The following is a 10,997-nucleotide window of genomic DNA, read 5'->3' as shown; positions in this document are numbered from 1 at the left end:
TCCTGCTATAGTGCTATTTGCTTTGTCTGTCTTTTATACTGTTTTTTTTTCATTAAAGTGGTGAAAACTGTCAGTTTAAATGCACTAAAATATAAATGGAGACTGAACATGTTCACTTTCCAGCTACAGGAAAACTTTATACAGACTTGAAGATTTTCTTTAAAATGAAAGGGTTTTGCAGTTTTTTTTTCCTGCCACAGGTTGTTAACTTTTTATAGAAACAAAACTTGCATCAGTAATTTGATGCACAGTGCAGAATAGTATGTACCTTTCATGAAGAAAATGTAAATTTACAGTGTTCCGTGAGAATGTTACTGCTGACTTCTTTCCCAAGGTGTAGAGTATTTTTTTCATTTATGAACTCATTTTTGACTCTCATGGTTTATACAGACCAGTAATACAGCTGCAACATTTTCACAAAGGTAGTTAAATCTGGATTTCTGGCTCCCTGTCATTTGGAGATTTCATTTTATTTTGTTGCTTTAAAGCTCAATGCAGACCGGTTATTGACTGTAGGGGAAAATAAAGTTAATTCTTAAGTTTTGTGTTAAGGTGGTTGTGTCAGTTTTGTTGTGATTAACTCGATAACATGTTGCTTATACTCCTAGTGATAATTAAGTTGTTCAAACTCCATAATGCAAATCTGCTGACCTCATGAAGCTGCGGTAACGAAGCCACAGCAGCTACTTAATATCCTTCCAGTGTAAGTTTATTAAGCCAAATGTATGACCTCTGCTGTGATGAAATTAAGGTGGCTGTAATATTTTCAGAAAACACCAGCCCTCCTTCCCAGATAGATGCATGTTGCAGTGAATCCTGACATCTGGAGAAGCTCAGGCTGTTACAGTTGCTTATCCACAAGCAGAAGGGGTGATTACGTGATGTATATTTTGTAGTATCTATCTTGCTTCTTCCAAGCAAACCTGCATCCTTTCCCCCTCGCCATTAGTAAGAATTAAGTGATCTAACAGTTGGAAGAAATGTTACATCTGAAAGGCAGCAGAACGGATGCTGCTGGTCAGTCTGTGGTTTGGCAGTAACTCAGCCTTGTTTTAAAACAAGAAATAAAAGGTTGCCCTCCCATTGTTCGGTATCTTTACAATTCTGTCAGATTGTTTTCTGTCTTATCTGACAGTGTTCTCTTTAACAGAGCAGAAGTAAGTGAATCCTGTCAAGTTTTATAGCATTTTTACAGCTATGTGGAAGAAAACCTGGTTAACTACAGGAACCTTAGCCTGCCTGGGCTTAAAGTTGCCTACCACTTACCTGAGCTTTCTTAAATCTCACATCTTCAGTGCGGGCCAGTGGTCTGCATTTAAAATGAAATGAAATGTTGTAGTCATTAAGGCAGCCACTTAAAAAGAAAAGGAAGTTACAAAGAAGAACTGGCAAGCATTCTATCATCTTCCTTGGTTCCTCAGGAACCTGCTCACCAGGTAGTCTACCTGGTTCTCCACCTGTGTCCTAGAATTATTCAGCTAAACTAACTTCTACCTCTTCTCCCTGAGAACGGACCCACACTTGTACCAGCAAAGAATACTACCATGTTGCATCATTATCAAATGTACCTTCCGTAGTCGTTCATTTCCTTAGCTACGGCTAACCTTTTGTTGTTCTTCTAGGTCGAATTTTGTAGCAGCTCTGCCCTTCTGTTGCTGAGGAACTAAAACCGCAAGCGTCTAGAAGCCAGGATTGAATTAGTTCTGTATCACTTAATCATTACTGTTGAAAGCAGTGAGGGGAGACAGTCCTTTTGGTTATTCCAGGACTACTCTGACTTGTGGAAGTAATTCCACAACAGAGGGGGAGAAGAGTCATCAGTTAAATATCTTGATAGATTTACTCTTGAAACACCGTTTAAATGCTTTGACTAAGGCCTCTGTACATATCCATCCCACTGAGCGAAAACTGAAAATAAACCATATCTGGCTATGACTAAAACTCAACAATGTCTTTAAACCAAGCATGGAAACTGCTCAACACATAGACTTGAAGCAGTGCAATGAAGGGCGAGGAACATGACTCGGTAGTGTTTCCTGTCCTATTTACAGCCAGTGTCGTTTTCAGTTTTGCATAAAAACAAAGTGTTCTGGCGTGATAGTATCCAATGCTTGATGAATGTTTAAAATAAACCAGAACTGCATTATCTAACATTTGAAAAACACTGACCGGGACTCGTGAAGCCTCTAAGCACACTTTTCCTCCCTGGGCAAGTGTCCAATGCTGCAGTAATTTAGAGTTTTATTTTAAGAGGTATCTAATCAAGAGTCACTGTTAATGATGAAGGTTAAATGAAATACGATTTTTGAAAACTAAGGACCACCTTAAATCATTTCCTGGGCACATGTTCCCCAGCCCTTCCTAAAGCTGTGATGCTGCACTGCCCAGCCCTGTTCTCCCTGTGTAGTGCTGTACAACTTAACTTAAACAAAAACTTGCCTATGTGGCATCTGGCAGTATGAACAGGACAGAAAATTCCCCACAACAAACCAGGAGTCAGATGACAAGACATTTCTGTCAAAACCACGCAAACAGATCACTGGTGCCCTGGGTGTTGTACACGGCTCCTGGACAACCAAGTAACTGATCCAGTTAACCGATGCTTTAGTGGAAAGAGAAAGGGCATCCCACTACTAAATGAAACAAATCTTTTATTTATGAGCATTGTCATTTTAAGTTCACAGATTATGAAAGGAAGGCAAATCAGAAGAGACTGCCAGAGCATCTTTTAAATTATAAAGGTATAAATTTTCTTTCTGAACATTTCTAATTTAAGAAAGAAAAGGGTTGCATAGGCTTTATACAAGTGTGCACAGAAAAAAAAAAGTAGTGCATGGAAGCTTTTACAGTTTGGCGCATACATTGGCTACCTGAAAAGGAAAATACCTACTTGCATGTCCAAGACAGCTACTGGATTACCCTACAGAATAAAGCTTATAAAAATTTACTTTTCAGTCCTGTGAAACATACTGAACACGTAACTATCAGAAAAATAAAATTACACCTGTGACACTTGTTCTGGAATCTCTCGCTAATGTGGCCCTTTCAGAAAGAGCTGTCTTTTTGTTTGCCTCTCCCAAGTTACTTTGGAAAAGAAACAGTGGTAATGGCATAAGGGGGATCTTCACAGCATCAGAACAAAACATCTAACAGCACAACTGGAATGTTCTCAGCATGCAGAAACAATCAACCATGCAGACAGAAAAAATCTTCAATAAATTACAAGCATAAAATTTATTCAAATTTCTCCTTAAAAGAATGGCTACAGCATCATCGTAGCCTTGTCAGTCATACTATCAGAGCTGAAAGAGGTCTACTCTTCCAGGAGGCAGGCCTGACACAGAGAGCTTTTCAGTTCAATGGCTACTTCGAGCAAGTACGTGCCTTGTTCTTTGGTGTGTGAAAGTCAGTTCTGTGAGGATGTTCCACATGTTTCATTCTGCATTTTCAGTTGTTCTTTGTGATGGTATTACAAAATGTGACTTATCAGACTAACCTCTAGAACAAGAGTGGATCCATTGTAACGTTAATTCTTGCAGGCGATTTCCTGACAATACTTGGTAGCAGTTCAGTGATTACTATGACAGCATCACTTTGGTTTTGTTACAGAAAAACATGAACTATTTCTAAAAATAAGATTTTTTTTTCTTTAAAAAAAAAAAAGTCAGTTACCAAACCATGCTCATACAGCCCACATTTTTTTAAAAAAATAGGATTTAAATCACTTATAACATCAATCTTTCTAATATGACATACAAGCAGACAGAATAGCATTTAGGAGGAAAAAGGAGCCACACCTTCATTAAATAGAGATCTGAAGTTCAAATGTAAAGACCTATTAAATATTATGTCCAAATGAATAACTAATGGCATGTTTCCTTCTGTACGCACCTCCTGTTTAACCTGTTGAGTTGCTCAAGGGATTTTAACATCTACCAAAAAAAAAAAAAATTATGAAATGCGGGAAGCAAAAAAACAGAATAACTAATGGCATGTTTCCTTCTGTACGCACCTCCTGTTTAACCTGTTGAGTTGCTCAAGGGATTTTAACATCTACCAAAAAAAAAAAAAATTATAGAATGCAGGACGCACAAGAACAGCTATAAGCAGTGCTTTGACCTAAATATATTTGTGTAATATCTGTAAAGCGTAAGTTACTGTATGAAGAAATCAGACCAAAGGCACAAAATTAATCAGGACTACAGGAAGGGAGGCATCCATGCCACTGTCTGTTAGAAATATAACGGTTTCTTCACGGGGCTCTGTGGAAAGAAGCACTGAGCAGAATTCAGCACATTTTACACTTGGTTTTTGTTGCTACTTCTCTCAAAAACGTTTTCACTTTCAACAAATACAAACTAAAAAGCCTTAACACGCTCTTAGAATCCACTTTCTTAGTGTCACAGCAGTTCCCTTGCAAAGCATACTCAAGCTACAGGACTGTTTGCTTTTTTTATTTTAACTTTACAAAACAAATTCTATCCCATTTTGTTTGTTTCATTAATAAAGTTATTGGCTCAGTGTAATAATCTACTCAAATTCCTTTTACATCAAAAAATCATTCTTCTGAGAAGGCTAGTTATTTCTCTTCATCCAAATCTGTCATCCAGAAGCAATCAACTGGGTCAAAAGCAAAAGAAATCAAAATACAGGTCTGCTTGGAGCCTTAATCCAGAATTAAGGGCTCTGACCAGACAAGCTCCCCCACTTCCCAGAGCCCTGCACAGAACCCGCCTCTGGGCTGGTGGGGAAGGCTCAGGCCCATCACAGCGGCACACCAGGACAGGACTCCTGCCCAGCATTTTAGCGTGAATGCATCAGCAGTGGTTTAAGTTAAAAAGGCAAGATTGTGAAGAGGGGCGCCTGAGGCACAGCACAGTGGCATGCTACGCCTCTCACGTGGGGTGGAAAGCTGAGACAAGAGTAACCTGGAGCCCCAGCTACATCTGCCAGAAGGGATTTAGCGGAACGTGTCACACAGAACTATTGTCATGACAGTAGCCAGAGAACATTACCCAGCAAGATCAAAATCACCAGAGCAGCGGGCTCCCTGGTGACCAGAGATCTATTAAACAGGTGGCAGTACGAACAAACAAAGAGTGAGGACACAACGGGTTTGTGTGAACAGTGTTCTTGAGAAGATACTGCTACTGCTTAGAAAACCGCAGAAAATTCACCCTCCAAAGTTACAGAAACATGCTCTTAAATCAGCATTCCAGATCGCTGTCAGTGCATCATTCAAAGTGAGTTACTCCATGACTGATCAGATAGAATGACTGTCATTAAGTGACACATCACATTTTAAGTGCAAAACATTTTTGGCAAAAGTGAAAAATAGAAAAACTGTAACTAGTACTAATAAAAAAGTATTTTCTTAAATGCTAGCATAGGGCCTGATCCTGCAAGCACACAACTTGGGGAACCCCATCTGAGTCCAGCTGGAGGTCTGTGCCCTAACGCTTAGAGGAAAAGTTCTTTAAATCTCTGTTAGTGTTTATACTTTTTTAGGTATAGTGTAAGTAATATACGCACAAACACATCCACACTGTGCATATATGTATATATGTGTGTGTTTGTGTATCCATATACACAAAATGCCTCTGGATAAACTTGTTATTTTGAGATGCATGATTCACAGTATATAGCTTCTTGTTTGTATTGTCTGACAAGAGGACCTGTTCCATGACATCCTGAAGTTATACATTTGACATTGTAATGCCTTTAAGGTAAAGTTATGAGGCAACTGCTCTATCCTGTCAATGGGCCTTCCAGAGAGGATTCAAGTACAGCCAGCCTTCACCCTGCAAGAAAATCAGGAAGAGTTTACAAACAAGTTCTATACAAAACTGGATCTGTGTCTAAAATAATACTAATTAACACAAGAAACCATCCCTGTCATCTGAAAATTCTGTGCTCAATGAATTAAGGTCATCTGGGTGGGAGGGAAAAACAAGCAATGGGAAGATGCAACAGATGAACTACTGGTTTAACTAACTGCACGTCCTGGCTAAAGTTGTAACAGTCACACAATAATTCCCTTGGTCAGAGGAGGGGAAGAAGGGAAATGAGACTAAGAAAGGGAAAAGATGAACTTAGGAAAAAATCTGTTTCATTTCAAGCAGATGAAGCCCAAGACTGTGTTTAAGTTGTTCATGATTATTTATCTCGGACAAATACCCCGTGATCGTGTTCACTTCAGCATGCCAAGATCAAGATCAGTTGAAGATGTGAGTATATAGCGTTTGCAAATTAAGGTATGGATTTTAAGTTAAAAAACATAGCTTTAAGTGCTAAACATTAGGCACCAAAAATTCAAGTTAAAATAAACTTAACTGACGTAAAGTGAACAAGTTTACGCTATGGACATGGAAAAATCCATTGCTCTTCTTTAAGAGCCAGCCTATGGCAAAAGTAGAATTTAAAACAATCGGTGGTGTGTAACACCACTAGTCTGTGGTATAAACCAATCCATTTGTGCTACCATCCTCCTGTATGCAAAACATGCTATACAGTCTTTAAAGAAAGACAATGAAAGCACCTCTTTGGCAAAATATTTTGGTTTCCATGGTGTTGTAAGAGCCACACGCTGCCTCTCCTCTGCTCGCTGTCTCTCTTCCAGGCGGTGCTTGTGTTCTGTTGCTGCATCAATATTCCCTTCTTTCAGAGAATTGGTGACGTGTTGCCAGAGGTGCCTGAGTGATGGAGGAGCACAAGCAACAGCAGGAGAATGCTTCTGCCATGGCCAAGTGCCTGGCTAGACAACAGCAGGGTGAGAAGCAGACTGCTGCCGTGTTCACCACGACATTTTTACAAGTTGCATAGCTCTCCTAGGACATTCGTTTCATTTGTGGACCAGATTTTCAGATTTGCTCAATGCCCAGTATTTAGCCATGCAAGCTAGCTTTCTCAGTAGCTTTTGTTCATGTTCCCGACTCCTCACAACCTGAGCTTTCTTCTCAAAGCAGATGGATTTCCTGATATTGTTTCCTGCTCACTTTGTTTGCTGGTGATCCACCCCCAGATGACATGCATTTATAATTCAAAAACTGAACCACAAATAGTAGGGGAACTGAACCACCTAATATTAGGGAATATTAGCCAGAAGTCATCAGAGTACATTAAATTGGGACACTGACAGTTTGCACCACATTACTAACACAGTAACTGATGCACTGATTCTAGGGAGCCCTTCTAGGTGCATGCCCCATAGTCCCAGTTAATATTTCTCAGTATACAACCAAACTTGTTTTGCCCACAACTGAACGCTTTCAGTTGCCATGCCTTCTCACACTGCATTAGCACTGCTAGCAGCTCCTACAGCCTATTAGCAGAAACTCTGCCCAGAAAAATACTGAGAAGAAACAGACTGCACCTTTCACATATTTCCAGGCGTTTAAATGAGTTTCTGTTTTCAATCTGATTAACTACATATCTTGCAGAAAAAATGAACAGTTGTTATTATTTCCTTACTAGTATCCCAAAACTACAATTATTACACTGCAGAGCTACCAGTTCCCTTATTTACTCCAACCTTTCTGTTCTAAAACTATGGAGGAAAAAGGCGTTTGTGATAAGCACATGTCTAGAAAGTAGGAAAATATCTGACCCTGCACAATAACTCAGGACACACCTTTGTACAATAAAGAGAATATATTTACACATAATAAAATGAAGCTTAACTCCTATTTTTACACCCTCCAATAAAGTGTTCCTAAATTCAGTAAGAATTTGGTCTTTTCTGAAAATAAGCATCAACAGTTGACAGTGAGTAACAGAACAAGTCATTTTCTAATGTACCTTGTCAGTTAGGCATGTGATGTGTGTGCCGAGAGCCTTAAAACCACGTGTGTGTCTGTGTGTTTGTATCTCACATTGCATCGCATTTAATGTATTTTTATACACACATATTCTGAAATATATAAAATGCTAAATTCCAGTATAAATTACAGCATAACTTGCAGCAAACTGACTTATTTGCTTACCATGTTACCATCACTCAAAGAAGCAGGTGGAAACACCGCATTACCCTTTTCCAAATGCCCATTAAAATGCATGCAGGCATCTTCCCCCTCCACAAAACTGACGTACTCATCACTATAATACAATTTATATTCCAAAGAACCAATACACAGCTTATTTGTGCCTAGACTCATGTGCTGTAGGAAGTGAGGCGTTTTGGATTCACACCATTTATAACTGGAGTTTTCTTCCCTGTTCTGTTCCCATCCGAAGTTCAGAAGCAGAACACTGTAACACCTCTGCCCTTACCTTGATTCCAGCGGGCCTTGCTTTGCTATCGGCCTAATCTTCTTCCTGATAACAGGAAGTTTGTGAGTGTCAATCACTTTGGTTTCCCCATTGCTGTAAGTAAATTCCAGTGTACCGTTCCATTCTCCCTGTGCCTTGCAGACAATGGTGTTAGTGGGATTGTGTTTCACTTCGGCTGTAACCCTAATTCAAGAGGGAAAATAAAGACCACAGAAATAACTGGTACCATTTCTTATCAGCATACGAAAGCACCACCGCAGCTAAGGCTACAAGCAGCTTTCTGTATCTATAAAGTAGTTTTTCAAGCAAAGTAGTAACACTGTCTCCAAAAAGAATGACTCAACCCAAGAAAACTCTGCCAAAAACGGTCATAGCTTTTGGACGACAGTCTCCTAAAGCACAGCAGGAACCCAGCTTAAAACTCTGATACTCAGCTCTAACCCAGAACTGTCTACCTCACCAGCCTGAAAAACTACTCCTGACATTCATGTGACATTTTCAGTACGTGTTATTTTCAGGCCTGAACATAATGCTGTCAGATGCCTATGTCAGAGACTTCAGGTACCTTTATTTTCTTCTTTAGCTCTGCAGATTTACTTCTCAGCTGCTGAGAAGCAATGACTAAAGCTACCTCAGTGGTTTAAGAGCTGGTCTGAGAGTGAGCAAAATAGGAAGGCAGGACTGGAAAACCAAAATGCAGAGAGTTTTGTGCGTGTGCCTGACTATAAACATGCACATGTGTGCTTCAGCAAGCCACATCAAGTAATCTGTAAACTCAATTTTAAGTTTTTAAATTATTAAACTAATAAAGTGCAACCTTCCCCAATTTTCACTCACCCTGATGGCACCAATTATTAATCTACGTCTTTTAGAAATCATCATCATGGCTTGGCTTCGCGAACGAAGAAGGGTTTTTTTCACGCTCACTGCAAGCGATGAGTGCACCCTTCAGGCCTGCGCGGTGGGTTTTTTAGGTGAGGCACCAGCGTGCGCGGAACTGGCTCCACCCTTTACACCTGAGGTTCATCTGCCAGGGTCCAGCATGCTTGGACAGTGACAGCGAAGTCCTTGGGTCGTAGGTTTGGTTAGAGTATCCTTCTCTTAGATGGATGCCTTACAAGGCTAAATGAGCTCCATCTGCCTGGGTTTGGAGTCAGAGTTGTCCTTCTCCTAGGATGGTTGCCTGAAGGCTAGTGAGCCCATCCTGCCCATGGACACACTTTGTCTGACCCTTCAGCTGAGACCTGTCTGGCTTGGGAGACCCCACCAGAGGCACATGCCACCACCAGCACAGCTCTCAACCTCACAAGGGCACGCAAGCTCCTTCCCCACGGCAAGGGGGTGCCCGTGAAAGAGTCCTTTTAGAAAACCCCCTGTCAAAAGAGCCCATATTGATATTTGCCTGAACACAGTATTGAAATGGTTAACACACATACAGAAGAACAGACCAACTAAAATAAAACAGAGGTAACCATGCAAAAGCACAGCCTTCCCATGAGCACTGGTACAGTCTGCAGCAGGACAAGAAGGGGCTCTGTGTATGTTAATGACTCTGTGTCATCAACTTGAGCAGGGAAGTAAGACGGCAAGCTCTCTTGCACGGTGCCTCTTCTCAGCCTTAATAAAGGGGAAACAAAGACACAAAAATAATATTATCATCATCTGGAATTTCAGTGCAGAAGTGGGAGTCCCCAGTAGGGAGCTACCGCTATGGGCAGTGACACTTCCACTTTTCTTCTTACAGATGCTACGCCTGGATCACCAGTTCACCTACTAGACTCACGCAGAAGCTGGTGTAGCAGAAATATTGCCTTTTCTACATATATTTTTCTGATCCTGCACTTACAGCATTTTTACGAGCAACAGAAGAATATATTCACTTTGGTTTATGAGATAAACACATTGAAATCAGTTAAACAATACAAAATTTATAACTGCAATAAACTGCTTTAAAGCTGTATATCATCTCAAACACTAACAGGAGACAAAATTCAGCTATCTGACTATAAAACACTCCTACAGAAGATCCAAACAGATGTCCAGGAATTCTTCCCTTCAAATCCAGGAGCAGGTTAACAAGAATAAGACAGTAACTCCCATACCTGTGGACCTTCCCTCCATAGAACGGCTTGGTATGGAACGTGACTGTCGCAGAATAGCCTGTTCTGGCACAATTGATGTTGACTTTCCCTCCAAGCTCCACCCATGGGATGGTAAGTATTGAGCGAGCGTAGGCACTAGGCAGGGTGAAAACGTACTCTTCTTCATGTTCCATCAAGTAAAGAACACCTACGTAGCAAGAGGGTTGAAAGTGAAACGATAAAAGTTCTCTGATAAGACCTGACAGGCACTGACCAATTATTGTCATCAAAATGTATTTCCACAGTGAACACAACATGCAATTCACCCTGAAGGAGAGTACTGTCCGCTAAGAAAAAAAAAAAAATCTGCCCTCTAAAACAAATTTCTTCAAACAAACATTTTCAAAAGCACTGAATGTGAATGTGTACCCTGGGGTCCTTCATGATACCAAACGGTTTATCAGAAAACCTAACTGGATTACTTATCTTGTGTTATTAAAACCAATAAACTGTTAAAATTGGGGAGGAAAAAAATTTGCTTGCAAAAAGCCATACTGACTATTCAGATGCTCACTCAGTGACATATCATTATTTCTCTCCAGAAAAAATACAGGCTTGGCCAAAGTTCTCCATTCCATCAGACACAAC

At 40.3% G+C, this 10,997-nt stretch overlaps 1 protein-coding gene across 1 annotated transcript; it reads right to left on the bottom strand.

The window, feature by feature from the left end:
• Positions 1-5,693: 5,693 nt before the first annotated feature.
• LOC104498089 (oxysterol-binding protein-related protein 10-like) lies at positions 5,694-10,558 on the bottom strand. The gene is made up of 4 exons (XM_010141425.1): positions 10,371-10,558; positions 8,269-8,451; positions 6,539-6,692; positions 5,694-5,801 (listed from the first exon to the last, which is right to left on the bottom strand). The coding sequence occupies exons 1-4, from the start codon at positions 10,541-10,543 to the stop codon at positions 5,757-5,759; spliced, it is 555 nt and encodes a 184-aa protein (XP_010139727.1). The 5' UTR covers positions 10,544-10,558; the 3' UTR covers positions 5,694-5,756.
• Between the last annotated feature and the right edge of the window lie 439 nt (positions 10,559-10,997).

The sequence above is a fragment of the Buceros rhinoceros genome, unplaced genomic scaffold (genome assembly GCF_000710305.1).
Source record: "Buceros rhinoceros silvestris isolate BGI_N320 unplaced genomic scaffold, ASM71030v1 scaffold6378, whole genome shotgun sequence".
In the NCBI taxonomy this organism is placed as follows: Eukaryota; Metazoa; Chordata; class Aves; order Bucerotiformes; family Bucerotidae; genus Buceros; species Buceros rhinoceros.
This window is presented reverse-complemented; position numbering and strand designations above follow the sequence as displayed.

What these genes read in the sequence shown, in the direction of transcription:
- LOC104498089 (XM_010141425.1), bottom strand. Translation starts at nt 10,543, where the DNA reads ATGGAACATGAAGAAGAGTACGTTTTCACCCTGCCTAGTGCCTACGCT. An exon ending in CAAGGCCCGCTGGAATCAAG is followed by an intron (nt 6,693 to 8,268) that starts GTAAGGGCAGAG and finishes TCCATCACTCAG; the next exon opens with GCACCTCTGGCAACACGTCA. An exon ending in CAAAATATTTTGCCAAAGAG is followed by an intron (nt 5,802 to 6,538) that starts GTGCTTTCATTG and finishes ATTTTCTTGCAG; the next exon opens with GGTGAAGGCTGGCTGTACTT.